The sequence below is a fragment of the Monomorium pharaonis genome, chromosome 3 (genome assembly GCF_013373865.1).
Source record: "Monomorium pharaonis isolate MP-MQ-018 chromosome 3, ASM1337386v2, whole genome shotgun sequence".
Lineage (NCBI taxonomy): Eukaryota > Metazoa > Arthropoda > Insecta > Hymenoptera > Formicidae > Monomorium > Monomorium pharaonis.
In genome coordinates this window covers 32,686,669-32,710,461 of record NC_050469.1, presented here as the reverse complement: position 1 = coordinate 32,710,461, position 23,793 = coordinate 32,686,669, and the positions used below count along the sequence as shown (strand labels likewise).

Sequence of the window (23,793 nt, the reverse complement as noted above, 5' to 3'; positions counted from 1 at the left end):
CCAAGTACGAATGAGAAAAAGCAAATCTGTACGTGTTGCATACCGTATTTTTTATTACAAGTGCGTCGAAGTGTGGTCCTTGAGTGTCCTCGAATCCTCACAAATTAATAGATTAGTCAATTTTAAATTCGCGGAAGTGACGAAACTTCGGTAGTTCTACATGAATTACTGTATGTATGTCGCAAGTAGTGAGAAAACGTTAATAATGTTTGCCACCATGCGAGTGTGATAACGAAGACAAGGGTATTAAAATAATCAAACGTGAAGAAAAAGTCATGGTGGAAAAATCACTATGGCTTACATCATCTATTATATTAGAAGACAAAAACTGTAATAACGTTAAAATTAAAATTGGCGACTTTGCGCACAAAAAAGTAATGCAAAAAGAATTACTTTCGGTGCACTGGTAACAAAAAAATTTGTTCGATGTATGATAATATACACATATGATACTATAGCATTTAGAGGAGAGTTGTCAAATGCGTAAAACTTCAGTTATTTTTTATTCTATTTCTCATTTAGAACTAATTTGCACGCAACTAAACATTGGAAATTATATTTAATATTTCAAATACTTATTACTACAATATTTAGTTCATCAAAAAATTAGATTATTAATCTTTTTTGTAATATCCTGCAAAAATGTGATTAATACACTTTGATCACTTAAATCATATCTGGATCTTCTAAATAATGTAAATCATCTTTAAAAGTATCGAACTTATAAATTAAAATAATTAAAAATATAAGGAACCGTTAATTAATGCTTATTTACTAATATTTAAATATTAAATATTTAGTAACTAATAAATAACAAAAGGTACAGACAATAAAGTAAGAATAGCTTAAACTTACATATATTTTCAATTAATAACAGTTAAATTAAAATTAAAAACAAAAATGTTTGACAAGTCATAACAATATCTTTAATAACAAAAGAAAAATACCTTAACTTTCTTTTTCTTCACTTTTGGAGTGTTTACACCACAGATAATACTTTCCATTGCCATCTTGATACAAGATAGAACTTGTGTTCACTTTAAGTTAAATAATATTCTAAAAAAAATAATCAGAAAAAAATAAAAACTCAAAATAATATACAAAATATTAATATTAAACGATTTTAATGTGACAAACTTTTGAAATATTATAGTAATATAGAAAAATTAAATTATTCTATTAAAAAATATAACAAAAAATAAGAGTTATAATAAAGAGTAACTAAAAAATAAAAAATAATTACAGTAAAAGCTCCGCATTGCCACTCTCCAATTTATTGCGTTCCCCTCAATGCCATTTCTATTACCTAAAAGGAAAATCTATTCAACATGTTAAGCGACTGAAACGCCCCTTAAGCGGACAAAGCTAGAAACTCTTAGAGGTACCCAAGCAGTTATTCGAATAGTTTTGGAGTTAAAGAAAATAATTCTCATTTGCAATTATGGCGGAAAGAGTCGTAAGAAAAAAAAAGAAACGTTGTACTCTTCTGCACTTCCAAGAATACCGAAAAACGTTTTTACCACAAATTCCCAAATCATGAAGAAATTAGAAGCACCTTATTCCATCACTTACATATCCTAGTAATTCACTAATTGATAATAAAAACGTCATTTTTGCAATCACTCATTGATATTTGCATATGTGCGCTTCACTCGAAGTTTGAACAACTATTTGGATACCTCTCAGAGTTTCTAGTTTTGTCCGCTTAAGAGCGTTTTAGTCGCTTAACATGCCAAATTCCCCAACTTGGCAATTATTTACATTGGGTGTTTACGATAATGGGTATCCGAGTAATTTTCTCTAGGACCGAAATATATGATAAGCACAACCATCTACTATCATCATGATTCGTGACAACTCAATGCTGTCCGGTATAGCCAAATCATCACGAGCAAGTTGCGAGTTCCGTGAGTTTGTAGCAGGTAACCTAAAAAGTACGACATAAATAATTTAATTATTACAATTAAAAATAATCTGTTTTTAATGTATGATAAGATTATTAACTTTAAAATAGTAATTATATGTAACACAATCATGTATTTTTAAAGTATTGTCTAAAGTAATATCAGAGATTATTTTATTTACAAATATTTATTTTGTCTATCAAGTTTCTATCATAACGGTATTATTTCAAAAACTAATATAATATTTTAATTAAACATTGATTCTCAATAAATGTTATTATTTATTATTAACTAACATATATATTAGAAAAGTCATCTTTTATTAAACGGATGGTGTTAACACTTTGAAACAAATGAGATAAATTATGTAAAATTACTAAATAAATCATTATTAATAATATTTTTTAGATTACAAGTAAAATAAAAATTTAAGTATAAATATTTTTCTTTCTTGTAACAACTGTTAATGATAAGTTGCATGGTGTTATCATTATTTTAAAAAATCATATATCTTTATGTATAAATATTATGCATGAATATTTCACTAATGTGAAACTAATAATAATGTTTACAATAAATTTTTTTAATTTGTAATACAAGTGCATAGTAAATTAAGATATACTGTAAACAGATATACGTTAGATATGCGTTAGATATACGTTATAATAGAAACTTGATAGACAAATTAATAAATAAAATATTTGTAAATAAAATAATCTCTTTAATATTACTTTAGACAATACTTTAAAAATACATGATTGTGTTATATAATTACTATTTTAATGAAGTTAATAATCTTACCATACATTAAAAACAGATTATTTTTAATTGTAATAATCAAATTATTTGTCGTACTTTTTAGGTTACCTGCTACAAATTCACGGAACTCGCAACTCGCAACTTGCTCGTGATGATTTGGCTATACCGGACAGCATTGAGTTGTCATAAATCATGATGATAGTAGATGGTTGTGCTTATCATATATTTCGGTCCTAGAGAAAATTACTCAGATAGCCATTATCGTAAACACCCATTAGCGTTTCCTCACCGATTTTGGTGACCTTTAAGGGTGCATTCTGAATAAGCTTTCGCTAATTATTTTTTTAGTTATTAAGTTGGTAACCCTTTAACTTTGTTTCGTTAAGTTATGAATTAGCTGATTCAGTTGAATTCATCTTATTTATTAATAAGCAAAAATGAATATTGCTGCAGTAAACGAAGCCTTATCAAAGTACTTATCATATATGAATCTGATGTACCTAATACATATAGGGCTATATACAACTACTTTTCTGCAGAAATGGGCATTCTGCCACAATTTTTCACCCTCTAAATCATCTCTTAATAACAATAATAGGTATTTAAAAGTCGAGTGTCTCATTCTAATAATAAAATTACAATTTTTATTATTTATTAATTTTCAATTTTTTTGTAAAAATATTTTATATTCTATTACATATAATTATATACCTAAAAGATTCTCGAAATTCTTCATTGTTATACATATAAACAACAGTTTCAATAAAATTTGCAACTCTTGGTTTTTTATGTGTGCAGCGGTTTTTATTTTCAACCATATTAATAACATTCATTAATTCTTTATCACTTTCATCACTTGAACTTGAACTTAAAAAGGCTTCGTTTAATACAGCAATATTCATTTTTGCTTATTAATAAATACGATGAATTCAATTGAATCAGCTGATTCATAACAGAACAAAACAAAGTTAGTTAAAGGGTTACCAACTTTGTAACTAAAAAAATAGTTAGCAAAAGCTTATTCAAAACGTACCCAAATATGTTGTTACAAGGTCATTATTCTAAACAACTTTTCCCTATACATATTACCGCCGCTCGGCCTTAATTTCAGAGTTATACATAAGTTTTTTTTAATTTCTTGCTTCGATTTCATTAGTTTTGAAGCAGGCAAAGGTTAGAAAACGCGTGGGGGAGGGGGTTCGTCCCTCTGTTCTGCTCTATAAGCAGGGGAGAGGTGTGGGTAGACCTCGTTTCGCATGGAAAGTCACAAACATTTTGTTCCATGTGGTATAATCATAAAGTATAATAATAGTAAACATTGACAGTCCACATGATCGAGAGGTACTTAAGACGCAAATTCATGGTGCAAATATTCGTTTCAAATGGTAGGTCACGTGGGCATTCGTAATTCGCTGCGAATATTCGTTGCTCGCAGGATTTTTCCTGCTTTTAACGAATATTCGCAAAAATTAAGATTGCAGCACCTACAATAATTCAAACCAGAAACACAAATTCCAAAAAGAGACGAAATAAGTTAATTTTGTTTGATGGTGGGTGAAAAATTAAGGAAACTTGATTCCAAGACAGCTAGTATAGCAATGTTCAAATTGTATGAATTGTTATATAAAATTGAAAATGATTTAAATTAATAATTATTTTCATTATTTCATTATTATCATTATTTCTATATTAATAAAAAATAATAAAAATATATCATTTTTAATATAAGCGTTACAAACTATTATGTCTATGGACAATATAATATGACATATATACATATGTGTAGTTTTGTATATAACTGCATGTACATTGACTGTTTTTGTAATAAATGTTCATTTTTACTGTGTAAAACTTAATTGTATTTATAATATTTTCTAAATAGAAAAAAAAAATTATGATTTCTAAAAAATATATTTTAATCATAAAAGAATAATCGTATGCAAATACAAAATAATTTCTACTGCCTTTCTCTAGTACTGGAGTGGTTTCCGGCATTTAAATTTTCTATAATTTAAGAGACTGTACCTAGTTAAACAGACTAATTATACTTAATAAATATTTAAAAATATATTTAAACTATTGTTCATTAGTTCGATATTTATTTACTTTTATTTTACTTATAGTTGTTAGCACTTAACGTACGTGTTATTCGTGATTTCACATTCGTCAATTCGTAACTATTCGCAACTGCTTGCAATTCGCAATTCGCAGCAAATTATTCGCAGCATGAAAAAGCGCCTTTAACCGACATTTCTTCGCTGTGGTTACACACACACACACACACACACACACGCGCGCGCGCGCGCGCGCGCGCGCGCGAGTGCAAGGAGGGCTTTCGCTCCCCTCCCCCTTTTCCCTCTCTACCGATAGAGTAGGGTTTGCTTCACAGTACCATAATTTTTCGCAATTTCACGGTGCAAACCTTCCGGGACCGTGGCAATAAAAAGCTTCTATTGTATTTTATTTAATTAACCTTTTTATATCTTTAGGCTAAAATTGAAATCTTTACGTAGAATATATCATAAAATTATATACTGTATAAATTCAATAGTACAATCAAAGATGGAAATACGAGAAGTTTGAAAAGTTTGTAAATAAATATGCAGATAACGTTAGAAAAAAAATTATTTGAATAATTTCATTCCGCCATGTTTTGTAATACTGCCAGAAAAATTTTATTTTATTCTAATCAGTTATTTTGTTTTATGACAATAAATGTTTATTTCATACCTTTCAAAACTTTTAAAACTTTTAACTTCAAAATAGTAGATCCCAAAAATGGAATTTTTTACGGTATACAATAGATAGAATTTTATTTTTTATTATTACACATATGTAGCAAAGTTAGCCAATTACATATTCACGTGACTGCATATTTAAAATCATATAAATTATTAAAAAGTGAAACAAACTTAATGTTTTATAAAAAAATAAAATAAAATGTTTGCGCAAGAATAATTAAAATAAAATAATTTATTTACATCTCTATAATCCATAAAAGATTATTTATAATTAAAAATGAGTTTATTACTTACCAATCGACATGATTTGTTCTTTACAATCATCTTTACCAATTAGTAATAAACGTAAATCGTGCTAAGAGATGGTTTAAACACAATCGCGATTGTCACAACAGTATCGGAGTTACATCATGATACTTCCATTATCTTCCGTTGCTTGTATTTTGAAAAATTATGCTAGCTGAAAAAAAGTCATGGGCTTTAATAAGTTAAGAACACCAGTACCTTATTATTATTATTATCGTTTTTTTTTTTCATTTTTATTAATCTAAAACCAAATAAAAAAATTTTTTTTCTTAATTTTATTTTTCTTTACAAATTAAAAACACTATTCATATTAACATATAAAAGTCTTCTCATTGATAAACTATTACGTGTATACAATATATACGTACAAATAATTTTATAATATCCCTATAAACTAACTTTAACTTTATTTTATAGAAAAGGAAATAATAATCAATAACACTATTATTATCAAACAATTATGTTGTACATGTATATATAATAATCTAAATCAATAATAATCATTATTTAAAGAGTACAACATAATTGTTTATATATGAGACGTTCTCTGTGAAACGGAGATTCAGGACATAAATGGCCCTGGTTGGAGAAATTAGGGTTAATACTGACTTTTTAATGCACGCGTTTATGTACTTGGCGTATCTTTTATATTTTTATAAGGCCTTTTAAATTTTTTAAATTTATAATTACTGTAACTTAATCTTTATCTTTTATTTTTTATAATAAGAACATTGCCTTGTAAAATTTTTTACACTTAAACTCATTAAAATGTATCTGTTTATAGATTTAATGTCTATTTCTGTAGAGAAAATTATGTAACAAATTAACAATCCTGCTTCTTATTTCTTCAAAACATTATAATATATTTTATAATACTCATTTCAACTTTTATCTTTTATTATTTTATGGAATGTTTTTAAATGATTATATTTTATGTTTATATTTTATGACCAAAATTTACGTATTTAAAATTAAAATAATTATTTTATTTGCATTAATACGGTAATTATATTATTTCTCTTAAAATATAAAATAGACATAAAAATAAAAACAAATAAAAACTATTTTTGTTTTATTCATATAAAATGTATAGTAACCCCGGAATCAACCCCTAGTATGGAATAAATTATCACATTTTATTTAACGTTAAATAATTTCTTTATTCAATAATATACTAAAAATGTATTGTTTTCTATTCTTGAGATATAGATGCATTACGATGTATATAGTGTTTAAAAATCTTACATCTCTTTTTTTTAATCATTATTCAACCGACTTCAGTCTCCCCTAAGTTTTAACTAAAAAATGGCTAACAACGCAAACGGCTAATTACGCAAGATGTAATTTAATTTTTTGTAATCCAATTTTTTATATTAAAAAATTACACAATGTGTAATTAACAAATATTTAAGGATGTAAACTAACGAATAATTTTAATTTAATATTTTAATATAAAAAAATAATTTAAAACTTTCAAATCAGTAGATAAGGTATAAAACTTATGATACTGAAGTTTGCATCGTTGGAATGCAACGATTTCAATTAAAAAAAAAAAATTAAAGTAATTTATAATAGATAAATTTTTCTTGCATAGTTGGTGATAAAATTAGGTAAAAACATTAAAAAATAAATGTTAACAATGTTTCACCCTCAAAACTCACCCCTAGATAAAATTAAAACCTTAAAAAATTTCTCAATCCTTTTTTATTCCGAGGACCCAAAATATTAGGAGCGTTATTCGTTCAGGAGCATTAAAAAATGAAAATAAAAAATTGCGATAAAAATCCATCCCTCGGAACACACCCCTACAGAGGGTTAAAACATTAAAAAATTTATATATCTTTTTCTATTACGAGGACCCAAAATTTTATTAACGTTATTCGTTCAGGAGCTTCTGAAAGTGAGAATAAAAAATTGGGAAAAAAATCCGTCCCTCGGAACACACCCCTACAGAGGGTTGAAATATTAAAAAATTTTTATATTTTTTTCTATTACGAGGACCCAAAATTTTATTAACGTTATTCATTCAGGAGCTTCTGAAAGTGAGAATAAAAAATTGGGAAAAAAATCCGTCCCTCGGAACACACCCCTACAGAGGGTTGAAATCTTAAAAAATTTCTATATTTTTTTCTATTACGAGGACCCAAAATTTTATTAACGTTATTCGTTCAGGAGCTTCTGAAAGTGAGAATAAAAAATTGGGAAAAAAATCCGTCCCTCGGAACACACCACTACAGAGGGTTGAAATATTAAAAAATTTTTATATTTTTTTCTATTACGAGGACCCAAAATTTTATTAACGTTATTCGTTCAGGAGCTTCTGAAAGTGAGAATAAAAAATTGGGAAAAAAATCCGTCCCTCGGAACACACCCCTACAGAGGGTTGAAATCTTAAAAAATTTTTATATTTTTTTCTATTACGAGGACCCAAAATTTTATTAACGTTATTCGTTCAGGAGCTTCTGAAAGTGAGAATAAAAAATTGGGAAAAAAATCCGTCCCTCGGAACACACCCCTACAGAGGGTTGAAATATTAAAAAATTTTTATATTTTTTTCTATTACGAGGACCCAAAATTTTATTAACGTTATTCGTTCAGGAGCTTCTGAAAGTGAGAATAAAAAATTGGGAAAAAAATCCGTCCCTCGGAACACACCCCTACAGAGGGTTAAAATATTAAAAAATTTCTATATTTTTTTCTATTACGAGGACCCAAAATTTTATTAACGTTATTCGTTCAGGAGCTTCTGAAAGTAAGAATAAAAAATTAAGAAAAAAATCCGTCCCTCGGAACACACCCTTACAGAGGGTTGAAATATTAAAAAATTTTTATATTTTTTTCTATTCCGAGGACCCAAAATTTTATTAACGTTATTCGTTCAGGAGCTTCTGAAAGTGAGAATAAAAAATTGGGAAAAAAAATCCGTCCCTCGGAACACACCCCTACAGAGGGTTGAAATATTAAAAAATTTTTATATTTTTTTCTATTACGAGGACCCAAAATTTTATTAACGTTATTCATTCAGGAGCTTCTGAAAGTGAGAATAAAAAATTGGGAAAAAAATCCGTCCCTCGGAACACACCCCTACAGAGGGTTGAAATCTTAAAAAATTTCTATATTTTTTTCTATTACGAGGACCCAAAATTTTATTAACGTTATTCGTTCAGGAGCTTCTGAAAGTGAGAATAAAAAATTGGGAAAAAAATCCGTCCCTCGGAACACACCACTACAGAGGGTTGAAATATTAAAAAATTTTTATATTTTTTTCTATTACGAGGACCCAAAATTTTATTAACGTTATTCGTTCAGGAGCTTCTGAAAGTGAGAATAAAAAATTGGGAAAAAAATCCGTCCCTCGGAACACACCCCTACAGAGGGTTGAAATCTTAAAAAATTTTTATATTTTTTTCTATTACGAGGACCCAAAATTTTATTAACGTTATTCGTTCAGGAGCTTCTGAAAGTGAGAATAAAAAATTGGGAAAAAAATCCGTCCCTCGGAACACACCCCTACAGAGGGTTGAAATATTAAAAAATTTTTATATTTTTTTCTATTACGAGGACCCAAAATTTTATTAACGTTATTCGTTCAGGAGCTTCTGAAAGTGAGAATAAAAAATTAGGAAAAAAATCCGTCCCTCGGAACACACCCCTACAGAGGGTTAAAATATTAAAAAATTTCTATATTTTTTTCTATTACGAGGACCCAAAATTTTATTAACGTTATTCGTTCAGGAGCTTCTGAAAGTAAGAATAAAAAATTAAGAAAAAAATCCGTCCCTCGGAACACACCCTTACAGAGGGTTGAAATATTAAAAAATTTTTATATTTTTTTCTATTCCGAGGACCCAAAATTTTATTAACGTTATTCGTTCAGGAGCTTCTGAAAGTGAGAATAAAAAATTGGGAAAAAAATCCGTCCCTCGGAACACACCCCAACAGAGGGTTGAAATCTTAAAAAATTTTTATATTTTTTTCTATTACGAGGACCCAAAATTTTATTAACGTTATTCGTTCAGGAGCTTCTGAAAGTGAGAATAAAAAATTGGGAAAAAAATCTGTCCCTCGGAACACACCCCTACAGAGGGTTGAAATCTTAAAAAATTTTTATATTTTTTTCTATTACGAGGACCCAAAATTTTATTAACGTTATTCGTTCAGGAGCTTCTGAAAGTGAGAATAAAAAATTGGGAAAAAAATCCGTCCCTCGGAACACACCCCTACAGAGGGTTGAAATCTTAAAAAATTTTTATATTTTTTTCTATTACGAGGACCCAAAATTTTATTAACGTTATTCGTTCAAGAGCTTCTGAAAGTGAGAATAAAAAATTGGGAAAAAAATCCGTCCCTCGGAACACACCCCTACAGAGGGTTGAAATCTTAAAAAATTTTTATATTTTTTTCTATTACGAGGACCCAAAATTTTATTAACGTTATTCGTTCAGGAGCTTCTGAAAGTGAGAATAAAAAATTGGGAAAAAAATCCGTCCCTCGGAACACACCCCTACAGAGGGTTAAAATATTAAAAAATTTCTATATTTTTTTCTATTACGAGGACCCAAAATTTTATTAACGTTATTCGTTCAGGAGCTTCTGAAAGTAAGAATAAAAAATTAAGAAAAAAATCCGTCCCTCGGAACACACCCTTACAGAGGGTTGAAATATTAAAAAATTTTTATATTTTTTTCTATTCCGAGGACCCAAAATTTTATTAACGTTATTCGTTCAGGAGCTTCTGAAAGTGAGAATAAAAAATTGGGAAAAAAATCCGTCCCTCGGAACACACCCCTACAGAGGGTTGAAATATTAAAAAATTTTTATATTTTTTTCTATTCCGAGGACCCAAAATTTTATTAACGTTATTCGTTCAGGAGCTTCTGAAAGTGAGAATAAAAAATTGCGAACGAAATCCGTCCCTCGGAACACACCCCTACAGAGGGTTGAAATCTTAAAAAATTTTTATATTTTTTTCTATTACGAGGACCCAAAATTTTATTAACGTTATTCGTTCAGGAGTTTCTGAAAGTGAGAATAAAAAATTGGGAAAAAAATCCGTCCCTCGGAACACACCCCTACAGAGGGTTGAAATCTTAAAAAATTTTTATATTTTTTTCTATTACGAGGACCCAAAATTTTATTAACGTTATTCGTTCAGGAGCTTCTGAAAGTGAGAATAAAAAATTGGGAAAAAAATCCGTCCCTCGGAACACACCCCTACAGAGGGTTGAAATCTTAAAAAATTTTTATATTTTTTTCTATTACGAGGACCCAAAATTTTATTAACGTTATTCGTTCAGGAGCTTCTGAAAGTGAGAATAAAAAATTGGGAAAAAAATCCGTCCCTCGGAACACACCCCTACAGAGGGTTAAAATCTTAAAAAATTTTTATATCTTATTCTATTACGAGGACCCAAAATTTTATTAACGTTATTCGTTCAGGAGCTTCTGAAAATGCGAATAAAAAATTGCGAACGAAATCCGTCCCTCGGAACACACCCCTACAAAGTGTTGAAATTTTAAAATAAGTAATTACGTTTAAAATACGGAGGGACAAAATAAAATAATTTTTAAATGTCCAATAAGAATACTATTTGATTTTATTATTTATAGCTTATATTTTTTCATTAATAAAAAATCTTAAAAAAAATTGGCACTTAAAGGATTAAACCCGGTTGTACGCAAATAATTTGTAACGTTGATAAGTTTATTAAGGATCTGTCTTGTGTTCAAGTTTTTTAATGCCGAAGGTATCGACTTAGATTCCGGCAGTGCGGGTTATCCATACCCGTGCTTGTTCCTTATGCCCATGCAATGCTTGTAATTTTTAAGAAATACTTGGGCTGTAATGTCATATATTTATTATTTAAGAAATGTCTTTTTATATAAAATATAGTTACAAAATTTTTATATATTTGTTTATATTAGAATAAATATTATAATTTCCAATATTTTTAGTAGTTTTAAAATTATTATTGTTAAATATATAATAATTTATTTTTTATTGAATTTTATCCTAGATGACAACAGAAAGAATGATAAGAAAACAGAATAAATGGTGAGCCGGCCGTGCACGGTCGCAGTCACCTTTTTGCATCATTCCTTATGTATCAATTCGTAAACATCACTTGCAATCTGGTAGACGTAGCTGAGAGCGTAATAGGTAGCGGGCCGGTAACGCAAGTATCACGCGTCGTCGCGTGTTTGAATGTTTATTTTTTTTTTTTTGCATTTATACTTATAATTACTTTTGCATGTAACTATAGAACTCATTTAAAAATCGTTGTTTGTTTTGTATTAATTTTTAAATTTGCGTATAACTTTTATATATTGAAAATGTAGCAAAATGTTTTCATTTACAATCAAAGCAAGGCAAATAAGATCAATTTTAAATAATTATTTAATTATACCATTTTTATGTTTATATTTGTAAATAAAAATAAATATATAAAATTATATAAGGGTCGGTTGTTCCAACTTCTTGGTAAACTTACCTATCAGATAAATATATGTTCGTCTTTATTTATTTAAGAAAAGAAATGAAGATAGACACATACTCACCTGGTAGATAAGTTTACCAAGAGGTTGGAAAAACCCGGCCCTAAGTGCAGAAAATCTATCTGATAATTATATATACATCTGTACAAGCTAAGTGTCTAAAATGTATAATAGCTCATGGGAAGATAGAAGAAGGAAGAAGATAAACGTAAATTTTTTTGTTTTGTGTTATTGCAATAATCAAGATTTTTAAATAACGAATAAGAGCGCGCCAAGGAAATCACTCGAGCCGCTCGAGCTGCAGGCTATATAGTACGGCCCACTGTATCAAACATCGGTGCGGTGCGGCGGGACGTGGGAGCGGCAAAGCGTGGCAACAACGCGCTTCCCCTTTCCCCCTTCGCTGACTGCCGCCGTTTCCACGTCTCGCTCGAGCCGGCTTGAGCGCTTTCCTTGGTGTGCTCTCATTCCAGGGCCGCCGCTAGATATTCAGGCGCCCGTACGCAAGTTTAAATTTCCCGTGTTGTAATCCGGATCATGTCTGAGAATATTGACAAGCATACATGACAATGAAATTTTGAGAAAAGTATTTTGAAAAAATTGTATAAAATTATTATTAAAAAAATTTGATATCAAATTAGCGCTCCCTGATGGTGCAGTGCAAGTTTTGCATACCCACTTACGCCGCCTCTGTCTCATTCGTATAATTTGAAAAACTAATATTTTGGTTATTGCAATAATGCTAAACAGTATGAGACTTACACTATAGATATTTTACGCTATATAAAAAAGAATTTGTACATCTTAGACATCCTGTACGTATGTATATATAATTATCAAAAAGATTTACTGCATTTACATTATACCATTTTTATACATATATAAATTTTTGTATATACATAGAAACATAAAAAGAGTATAATTTAAAAACCACTTTTAATTTTGTTTGCCTTACTTTGATTGTAAGTGAAAACATTTTCTTACTTTTTCAATAAATAAAAATTATGTGGCAAATTCAAAATAATAATAAAAAAAACGTTTTTTTTTAAGAGTGCATTTTGTTTCGCATGATGTGCATTGTGCATTGTTAATTCTCGTTGTCCATCAAACAAAATAAAAGAAAGAATAAACGATGCATTATGCGCATCATGCATGAAACGGAATGCACCTAAAATGTGCTGTATAGTTACATGTAAAAGTAATTATAAAAATGCAAAAAGAAAGAAAATAAAGATTTGAACTCGCAACAACGCGCGGTACTCCGTTTTACCAATCTATTCCCTTACGCTATCGGCTATAGCTGCTAGCTTGGAAGTGATCTTTACGATTCGATACATTAGGATAACGATGTAAACGGCTGACTGCAACCGTGCACTAACAATGAGTGCCTAATACTATTTATTCTATTTTCTTATTATTTATTCTGTTATGTCATTTTAAAGAATAAAATGTAATAAAAAATAAATTACTTTCTTATATATTTAATAGCAATAATTTTAAAATTACTAAAAATATTGTAAATTATATACTTATTCCAATATAAATATTTATATAAAAAAGTTTATGACTAGATTTTATATTTTGTTTAAAAAAAGCGTTACATAAAAATGTTAAAAAATTAATCATAAAAATCATGATAAATTTTTATATTTAGTTGTTAAAGTATGTAAAATATTTATTTTACGAATTGTCACGCGTTGTATTATACTAATGTCATTGTTCTTCGATGCTCATTACTCGTATGAGAAAACTATAACTACGCGATGTTGGTTAAAATTTTTCTAAAATAGATGTTTTGGATGACACGTCTCATGTTCTAATTTTGTTTTAATTAAAATTAAAGGAATGTTTAAACAATTTTATAATTTTTTATTTGTAAAGAAAAGAATTGATAACGAGAGATAGATAGATAGAAGCGTTTATTTTGGTTTTAGGGCAAGCCCTCTAAGAACCTACAGAGAGAGAGAGAGAGAGAGAAAGAGAGAGAGAGAGAGATCATAACAATCGCGAGAGCCGTCGCCGCGATTGTTATGATCTCTCTCTCTCTCTCTCTCTCTCTCTCTTTCTCTCTCTCTGTAGATAGACGGAGCTCGATCCGTGTGCGTGAGTGGAGTGGGTAATTCTCGAGCACGGACTCGGATTCGGAGTCGCAGCTTAGGGCGGCCCACCGTGTTCGCTTTCTCTCTCTCTCTCTCTCTCTCTCTCTCTCTCTCTCTCTCTCTCTCTCACGCACTTATTTTTTGCGGCATGTAAATCTAATCGCTAACGTAATGTCAGGTTTTTAAAAATATGCTGTGGCAATTCATAAAATCAGTCTATTACTATTAACATTATTTTTAAACATTATATAATTTGTAACATTATTATGTCTGTTAATTAAATAAATTATGATTATATTTTCTATGGAAATAATTTTTTATAACATATTCTTACAAATAATAAAGTCCGGTCTCATTAGATGTTTTTTCATCTACCGAGCAGTATATTGTTGTTTGCACTTTTTCTGCAACATTTTTATAAAAACAATTTCAAAATAAAGTTAAGAATTGTAGCTAGAAATGGTACATTCTGCCATATTAGTCCATATGAAACTAAGATGTAAAGAATACACGTTTATTTCGTGAATGTTTGCCTCTAAAAATTGAAATTTGTGCAGTTTTTTATATTTTGTAAAATTTTTTATAACTGATAATAAACTGTTTTTTTTTTCATAACACATTATTAAAAATTGTCAAATATTGATTGATCAGTATTTAACAAATATGGTTTATTCTAATTGATAAGGATTTTGATTCACACCTTTTAATCGACGACCCAGTTCCTTAGTGAAAAGAATGTTTTCTAGTTTGGTTTGCGCATAACATTTGAATATTTTATAAAAAAAAAATAATATATAAAAAGAAGACTGTGCCTCCAAGCATTCAAATTAATATTATCGATATCTATGTCGCCAACTGAAAATATAATTTTTTTTTTTATAATTGTACCTTAAATGAAAATCTCGGATGCAAGTAAAAGAAATTTTAGTATATTACTTTATTTTTAAAATCACCACCATATTATTTTAAAACAATATAATCTATTACAAGAATATATTATATAAAAAATATAATAGGGAATATATAAAAAATATAATATATATAAAGAATATGAGAATATAGAAAATATATTCTAAATATATATTATAATATATTATAAGAATATAATACATTTCTTCGCAATTTTTTATTCTCACTTTCAGAAGCTCATGAACGAATAACGTTAATAAAATTTTGGTCCTCGTAATAGAATAAGATATAGAAATTTTTTAAGATTTCAACCCTCTGTAGGGGTGTGTTCCGAGGGAACGGATTTTTTTTTCCCAATTTTTTATTCTCACTTTCAGAAGCTCCTGAACGAATAACGTTAATAAAATTTTGGGTCCTCGTAATAGAAAAAAATATAAAAATTTTTAAGATTTCAACCCTCTGTAGGGGTGTGTTCCGAGGGACGGATTTTTTTCCCAATTTTTTATTCTCACTTTCAGAAGCTCCTGAACGAATAACGTTAATAAAATTTTGGGTCCTCGTAATAGAAAAAAATATAAAAATTTTTTAAGATTTCAACCCTCTGTAGGGGTGTGTTCCGAGGGACGGATTTTTTTCCCAATTTTTTATTCTTACGTTCAGAAGCTCCTCAACGAATAACGTTAATAAAATTTTGGGTCCTCGTAATAGAAAAAAATATAGAAATTTTTTAAGATTTCAACCCTCTGTAGGGGTGTGTTCCGAGGGACGGATTTTTTTCCCAATTTTTTATTCTCACTTTCAGAAGCTCCTGAACGAATAACGTTAATAAAATTTTGGGTCCTCGTAATAGAATAAGATATAGAAATTTTTTAAGATTTTAACCCTCTGTAGGGGTGTGTTCCGAGGGACGGATTTTTTTCCCAATTTTTTATTCTCACTTTCAGAAGCTCCTGAACGAATAACGTTAATAAAATTTTGGGTCCTCGTAATAGAATAAGATATAGAAATTTTTTAAGATTTTAACCCTCTGTAGGGGTGTGTTCCGAAGGACGGATTTTTTTCTTAATTTTTTATTCTTACTTTCAGAAGCTCCTGAACGAATAACGTTAATAAAATTTTGGGTCCCTCGTAATAGAAAAAAATATAGAAATTTTTTAAGATTTTAACCCTCTGTAGGGGTGTGTTCCGAGGGACGGATTTTTTTTCCCAATTTTTTATTCTCACTTTCAGAAGCTCCTGAACGAATAACGTTAATAAAATTTTGGGTCCTCGTAATAGAAAAAAATATAGAAATTTTTTAATATTTTAACCCTCTGTAGGGGTGTGTTCCGAGGGACGGATTTTTTTCCCAATTTTTTATTCTCACTTTCAGAAGCTCCTGAACGAATAACGTTAATAAAATTTTGGGTCCTCGTAATAGAAAAAAATATAGAAATTTTTTAAGATTTCAACCCTCTGTAGGGGTGTGTTCCGAGGGACGGATTTTTTTCCCAATTTTTTATTCTCACTTTCAGAAGCTCCTGAACGAATAACGTTAATAAAATTTTGGGTCCTCGTAATAGAATAAGATATAGAAATTTTTTAAGATTTTAACCCTCTGTAGGGGTGTGTTCCGAAGGACGGATTTTTTTCTTAATTTTTTATTCTTACTTTCAGAAGCTCCTGAACGAATAACGTTAATAAAATTTTGGGTCCTCGTAATAGAAAAAAATATAGAAATTTTTTAATATTTTAACCCTCTGTAGGGGTGTGTTCCGAGGGACGGATTTTTTTCCTAATTTTTTATTCTCACTTTCAGAAGCTCCTGAACGAATAACGTTAATAAAATTTTGGGTCCTCGTAATAGAAAAAAATATAAAAATTTTTTAATATTTCAACCCTCTGTAGGGGTGTGTTCCGAGGGACGGATTTTTTTCCCAATTTTTTATTCTCACTTTCAGAAGCTCCTGAACGAATAACGTTAATAAAATTTTGGGTCCTCGTAATAGAAAAAATATAGAAATTTTTAAGATTTCAACCCTCTGTAGGGGTGTGTTCCGAGGGACGGATTTTTTTCCCAATTTTTTATTCTCACTTTCAGAAGCTCCTGAACGAATAACGTTAATAAAATTTTGGGTCCTCGTAATAGAAAAAAATATAAAAATTTTTTAAGATTTCAACCCTCTGTAGGGGTGTGTTCCGAGGGACGGATTTTTTTCCAAATTTTTTATTCTCACTTTCAGAAGCTCCTGAACGAATAACGTTAATAAAATTTTGGGTCCTCGTAATAGAAAAAAATATAAAAATTTTTTAAGATTTCAACCCTCTGTAGGGGTGTGTGTTCCGAGGGACGGATTTTTTTCCCAATTTTTTATTCTCACGTTCAGAAGCTCCTCAACGAATAACGTTAATAAAATTTTGGGTCCTCGTAATAGAAAAAAATATAGAATTTTTTTAAGATTTCAACCCTCTGTAGGGGTTGTGTTCCGAAGGACGGATTTTTTTTCCCAATTTTTTATTCTCACTTTCAGAAGCTCCTGAACGAATAACGTTAATAAAATTTTGGGTCCTCGTAATAGAAAAAAATATAAAAATTTTTTAAGATTTTAACCCTCTGTAGGGGTGTGTGTTCCGAGGGACGGATTTTTTTCCCAATTTTTTATTCTCACTTTCAGAAGCTCCTGAACGAATAACGTTAATAAAATTTTGGGTCCTCGTAATAGAATAAGATATAGAAATTTTTTAAGATTTTAACCCTCTGTAGGGGTGTGTTCCGAGGGACGGATTTTTTTCTTAATTTTTTATTCTTACTTTCAGAAGCTCCTGAACGAATAACGTTAATAAAATTTTGGGTCCTCGTAATAGAAAAAAATATAAAAATTTTTTAAGATTTCAACCCTCTGTAGGGGTGTGTTCCGAGGGACGGATTTTTTTTCCCAATTTTTTATTCTCACTTTCAGAAGCTCCTGACGAATAACGTTAATAAAATTTTGGTCCTCGTAATAGAATAAGATATAGAAATTTTTTAAGATTTTAACCCCTCTGTAGGGGTGTGTTCCGAAGGACGGATTTTTTTCTTAATTTTTTATTCTTACTTTCAGAAGCTCCTGAACGAATAACGTTAATAAAATTTTGGGTCCTCGTAATAGAAAAAAATATAGAAATTTTTTAAGATTTTAACCCTCTGTAGGGGTGTGTTCCGAGGGACGGATTTTTTTTTCCCCAATTTTTATTCTCACTTTCAGAAGCTCCTGAACGAATAACGTTAATAAAATTTTGGGTCCTCGTAATAGAAAAAATATAGAAATTTTTTAATATTTTAACCCTCTGTAGGGGTGTGTTCCGAGGGACGGATTTTTTTTCCCAATTTTTTATTCTCACTTTCAGAAGCTCCTGAACGAATAACGTTAATAAAATTTGGGTCCTCGTAATAGAAAAAAATATAAAAATTTTTTAAGATTTCAACCCTCTGTAGGGTGTGTTCCGAGGGACCGGATTTTTTCCCAATTTTTTATTCTTCACTTTCAGAAGCTCCTGAACGAATAACGTTAATAAAATTTTGGGTCCTCGTAATAGAAAAAGATATAGAAAATTTTTTAAGATTTTAACCCTCTGTAGGGGTGTGTTCCGAGGGACGGATTTTTTTTCCTAATTTTTATTTCTCACTTTCAGAAGCTCCTGAACGAATAACGTTAATAAAATTTTGGGTCCTCGTAATAGAAAAAAATATAGAAATTTTTTAAGATTTGTAACCCTCTGTAGGGGTGTGTTCCGAGGGACGGATTTTTTTCCAATTTTTTTATTCTCACTTTCAGAAGCTCCTGAACGAATAACGTTAATAAAATTTTGGGTCCTCGTAATAGAAAAAATATAGAAATTTTTTAATATTTTAACCCTCTGTAGGGGTGTGTTCCGAGGGACGGATTTTTTTCCCAATTTTTTATTCTCACTTTCAGAAGCTCCTGAACGAATAACGTTAATAAAATTTTGGGTCCTCGTAATAGAAAAAATATAGAAATTTTTTAAGATTTCAACCCTCTGTAGGGGTGTGTTCCGAGGGACGGATTTTTTTCCCAATTTTTTATTCTCACTTTCAGAAGCTCCTGAACGAATAACGTTAATAAAATTTTGGGTCCTCGTAATAGAATAAGATATAGAAATTTTTAAGATTTTAACCCTCTGTAGGGGTGTGTTCCGAAGGACGGATTTTTTTCTTAATTTTTTATTCTTACTTTCAGAAGCTCCTGAACGAATAACGTTAATAAAATTTTGGGTCCTCGTAATAGAAAAAAATATAGAAATTTTTTAATATTTTAACCCTCTGTAGGGGTGTGTTCCGAGGGACGGATTTTTTTCCTAATTTTTTATTCTCACTTTCAGAAGCTCCTGAACGAATAACGTTAATAAATTTTGGGTCCTCGTAATAGAAAAAAATATAAAAATTTTTTAAGATTTCAACCCTCTGTAGGGGTGTGTTCCGAGGGACGGATTTTTTTCCAAATTTTTATTCTCACTTTCAGAAGCTCCTGAACGAATAACGTTAATAAAATTTTGGGTCCTCGTAATAGAAAAAAATATAAAAATTTTTTATTTTAGATTTCAACCCTCTGTAGGGGTGTGTTCCGAGGGACGGATTTTTTTCTTAATTTTTTATTCTTACTTTCAGAAGCTCCTGAACGAATAACGTTAATAAAATTTTGTGTCCTCGTAATAGAAAAAAATATAGAAATTTTTTAATATTTTAACCCTCTGTAGGGGTGTGTTCCGAGGGACGGTTTTTTTCCTAATTTTTTATTCTCACTTTCAGAAGCTCCTGAACGAATAACGTTAATAAAATTTTGGGTCCTCGTAATAGAAAAAAATATAGAAATTTTTAAGATTTTAACCCTCTGTAGGGGTGTGTTCCGAGGGACGGATTTTTTTCCCAATTTTTTATTCTCACTTTCAGAAGCTCCTGAATGAATAACGTTAATAAAAATTTTGGGTCCTCGTAATAGAAAAAAATATAAAATTTTTTAATATTTCAACCCTCTGTAGGGGTGTGTTCCGAGGGACGGATTTTTTTCCCAATTTTTTATTCTCACTTTCAGAAGCTCCTGAACGAATAACGTTAATAAAATTTTGGGTCCTCGTAATAGAAAAAGATATATAAATTTTTTTAATATTTTAACCCTCTGTAGGGGTGTGTTCCGAGGGATGGATTTTTATCGCAATTTTTATTTTCATTTTTTAATGCTCCTGAACGAATAACGCTCCTAATATTTTGGGTCCTCGGAATAAAAAAGGATTGAGAAATTTTTTAAGGTTTTAATTTTATCTAGGGGTGAGTTTTGAGGGTGAAACATTGTTAACATTTATTTTTTAATGTTTTTACCTAATTTTATCACCAACTATGCAAGAAAAATTTATCTATTATAAATTACTTTAATTTTTTTTTTTAATTGAAATCGTTGCATTCCAACGATGCAAACTTCAGTATCATTAAAACTTTTGGATACATTCACTTAGAAAGGATTTTTAAAAATATTCCTCATGTACTTAACCATACTGCAACCTCCCTTATATAAGATACAAATAAAGCAATATTAAGATGAGATCGATAATTCTTATTATCCTCCATTGAATTAAATATGATTGACTTATTGTCTCAAGACAAAAGTAACATATATTTATATGTTTTTATATTTTTACATTTAAGTAATATAATATAATATACAAGTAGTATAATTAATTCCGCATCCAAAGAAAGCGGAACAGCGACACGTCAGTCTAACAAGCTTGATGGACTACGATTCCATAGCCTAAATTCAAATTCATCTATCAACTCTACATTTCTTGTGTACACTAGGTAATCAATGTGTTCAGTCTACATGTTCCCCAATTAGCTCATTAAAATCTATGGCTAGCCAGCAGGGTTAAACAAGCAATAATAACAATTTTTTAAAAAGATAATCAATTTTGTAAAGTGCTTTCTATGTCAGAAATGTTTTTTCATGCTCTTGTCTTCGTTTTTATTGTAATTGCTTAGCTAACCTTGTTGGTCTAACCACGAGCAGAAACCAGATTTAATCAATTATATCTTTTATTTTTTGCAAATAGAATACGAATACGAAGAAAGTTATATCATGTTTCTTTAATTTTTTTTCTCCCGTAGAATCAATTAATCAGTTATCCACTACAGTCAATTTTTAATAACTCGTCTATAACAATTGCAAAATTTATTTTTACAACGTCCTTTTTGACAATGAGTTTTTTATGCTCTTGTTCTCTTCCGATTGTTATTGCTTAGCTAATTTTACTAAATTAACTATGAGTCTTACAAAAGAACCTCGCAAACTCGAAAATTCATATTTTAATGAAACTTGGCATAATGTAGAGGGGGTGAATACATAAATTTAGAAATTTTTAGTTGGTGCCCAAAAACGGTTTGAAAAGGTGAAACCACCCTTCAAAGTTGAGACGATTTTTGCGATTTTTCGATAAATCTCGTAAATTAACACAAATATAAAAAAATGTTTTCATACGAGAGTTTTACAGTATAAATACCTTTATTTAACTATGCTATTTATTTAAAAAAAATTTTTTAATAATTTTCTTTTTTTCCGAAAAATGAATAGCGTAGTTAATGAAGGTATTTATGCTGTAAAACTTTTGTATGAAACATTTTTTAATATTTTGTTTAGTTTCCGAAATATATCGAAAAACCGCAAAAATGTCTCAACTTTGAAGGGTGGTTTCACCCCTTCAAACCGTTTTTGGGCACCAAACTAAAAATTTCTAAATTCGTGTATTCACCCTCTCTACATTTATGCCAAGTTTCATTAAAATCTGAATTTGCGAGTTCGCGAGGTTCCCTTGTTAGTGAGTTAAAGAAGTAATAGTTTACGTGTTTTCTCGCGCGTAAAAGGTATTTGTTAAGTTAATAGAATTTTTGGAACTTTTTTTCTCGTAATGAAAACTGTAGAATTGAATTATACATTTCCAATACATAAAATATTATGTTCGGAAAGAAATTGTATTATGCGCACAAGTTTAAAGCTGCGATCCTAGATACTGTAATGTCAAGCTCCCATATTTTATTAACCTTTAGAGGGCCGGGATTTGAGATCTTAAAACTGCCTTTGAAAATGACCCAACTGTCTTATATCATGAGTTTATTATATATAAAGTTCCGATCATGGATTGAGTTACTATAGTGACTTTCCGGCCTGCTAAGGTAAGGAAAAAAATTTTAACATATCAATAAGTTTTTTAAATCGCCTAACGGTCTACATCAGATCTTAATGATAAATATAATTCTTTTTTATTAAATTTAGTTTAAAAAAAATTTTTTTAATTTTAAATTTTGCAATAAGGCTTATATAAGGGTTTTGGGTCGCTAAATACACGGTAACGTCAAATTACGAAAATTCTCACTCATAACTTTATTATTGTCCTCAAAAACGTAAAAAAATTCAAATATCACAACTCTCCTTTAGCATTACCCGAACTAACGACATGGACGTAAAGTTTATGTAGCTCTTTTCTCTTTTTTGTAGGTTTTTGTTTTCGTTTTAAAATTTTTTTTAATTTTTTAAATAATTTTATAACATTTTTTGTTACTAAAAATTTTTCAAGTTTTTTTGGATAATTATTTTTAATTTATTTTATATATTTATAAAGCATGCATTTTTTATGATAATGTATGATAAAGCTCAAAATAGGATGCTGCACATAATCGATTGATCATAATCGATCTATACAAATTCTTCTATAATTTCTGCCTATGAATGTGCATATGTGTGTATATTTGCATGTATGTGTGTGTATGAGAGTGTGTTGCGTGTATGAATGTGTGTTCATGTATGCTAGAGTGCTTGTATACGTCTTACATCTATGAGAAAATGATTTTTATTTGGAACCAATATATTGGCTTTTCTGGCCCTCTGAAAGGTTAAATAAAAAAATTTTGCTCAGCAACCTTTGCTTATATTATATGCAAAGTAAATTTGGGCTTTTGTATTGTGAGATAATAGATATTTGTGTTACACGTGCGAAAAGTCGATTATTTCCAACAAGTGCGAGTAAACGCACGAATCGAAGGCGAGTGCGTTCACCCGCACGAGTAACATATTCTATTATTTATTAAATTGTGTAGAAAATAACGAAAGCGAAAAGTGGTTTAGAGCAGAGCCCTCTTTTGTAGCTAAATGTGTATGATCAGAGAAGTTTTGTCGAGAAATGTTTTAATATTGTGACGTCAAAACTTTTGACTCTTATTTTGAAATCTTCATGCTTGTTTTTTTTTTTAAATAGAATAAATTATTTATATCCACTAATATTTATTACTTTGTACTGCTCAACTTTAACGCGGGTCGTAATACTATGATGCATGACGATGTCTGTGCGACACGAATTGATAGGTTCTTCTTCTTCTTCCTTTCCCTTTGGTTCTATCCCAAACGGGGCAAAGTACCAGGATTGAATTAGTAGGTTATTTAGTTAAGGTTAGGTTAGGTTAGGTTAGGTAGGTTACTACATTCCTATTGTATAATTCATTATAACATTTATTAGATTGTAATTAACTATCTCCTATATGTCCAGAGTGAACGAAATGTCCAG

The 23,793-nt window shown here is 29.6% G+C and overlaps 1 protein-coding gene across 8 annotated transcripts in view; it reads right to left on the bottom strand.

The window, feature by feature from the left end:
• LOC105837835 (transient receptor potential cation channel trpm) overlaps positions 1-23,793 on the bottom strand; it is a 103,049-nt gene that overhangs the window by 44,762 nt on the left and 34,494 nt on the right. For 3 of the 8 annotated variants that reach the window (XM_036285012.1, XM_036285017.1, XM_036285016.1), the window contains exons 2-3: positions 5,699-5,864; positions 948-1,056 (exon numbers count right to left, since the gene is read on the bottom strand). In XM_036285012.1, coding sequence (XP_036140905.1) covers positions 948-1,010 — 63 coding nt within the window. In that variant the 5' untranslated portion in view covers positions 1,011-1,056; positions 5,699-5,864. Of the gene's footprint in view, positions 1-947; positions 1,057-1,243; positions 1,307-1,761; positions 1,777-5,698; positions 6,638-23,793 lie in introns of those variants that run through there. The other 5 variants (XM_036285014.1, XM_036285018.1, XM_036285013.1 and 2 more) reach the window with 4 other exon arrangements.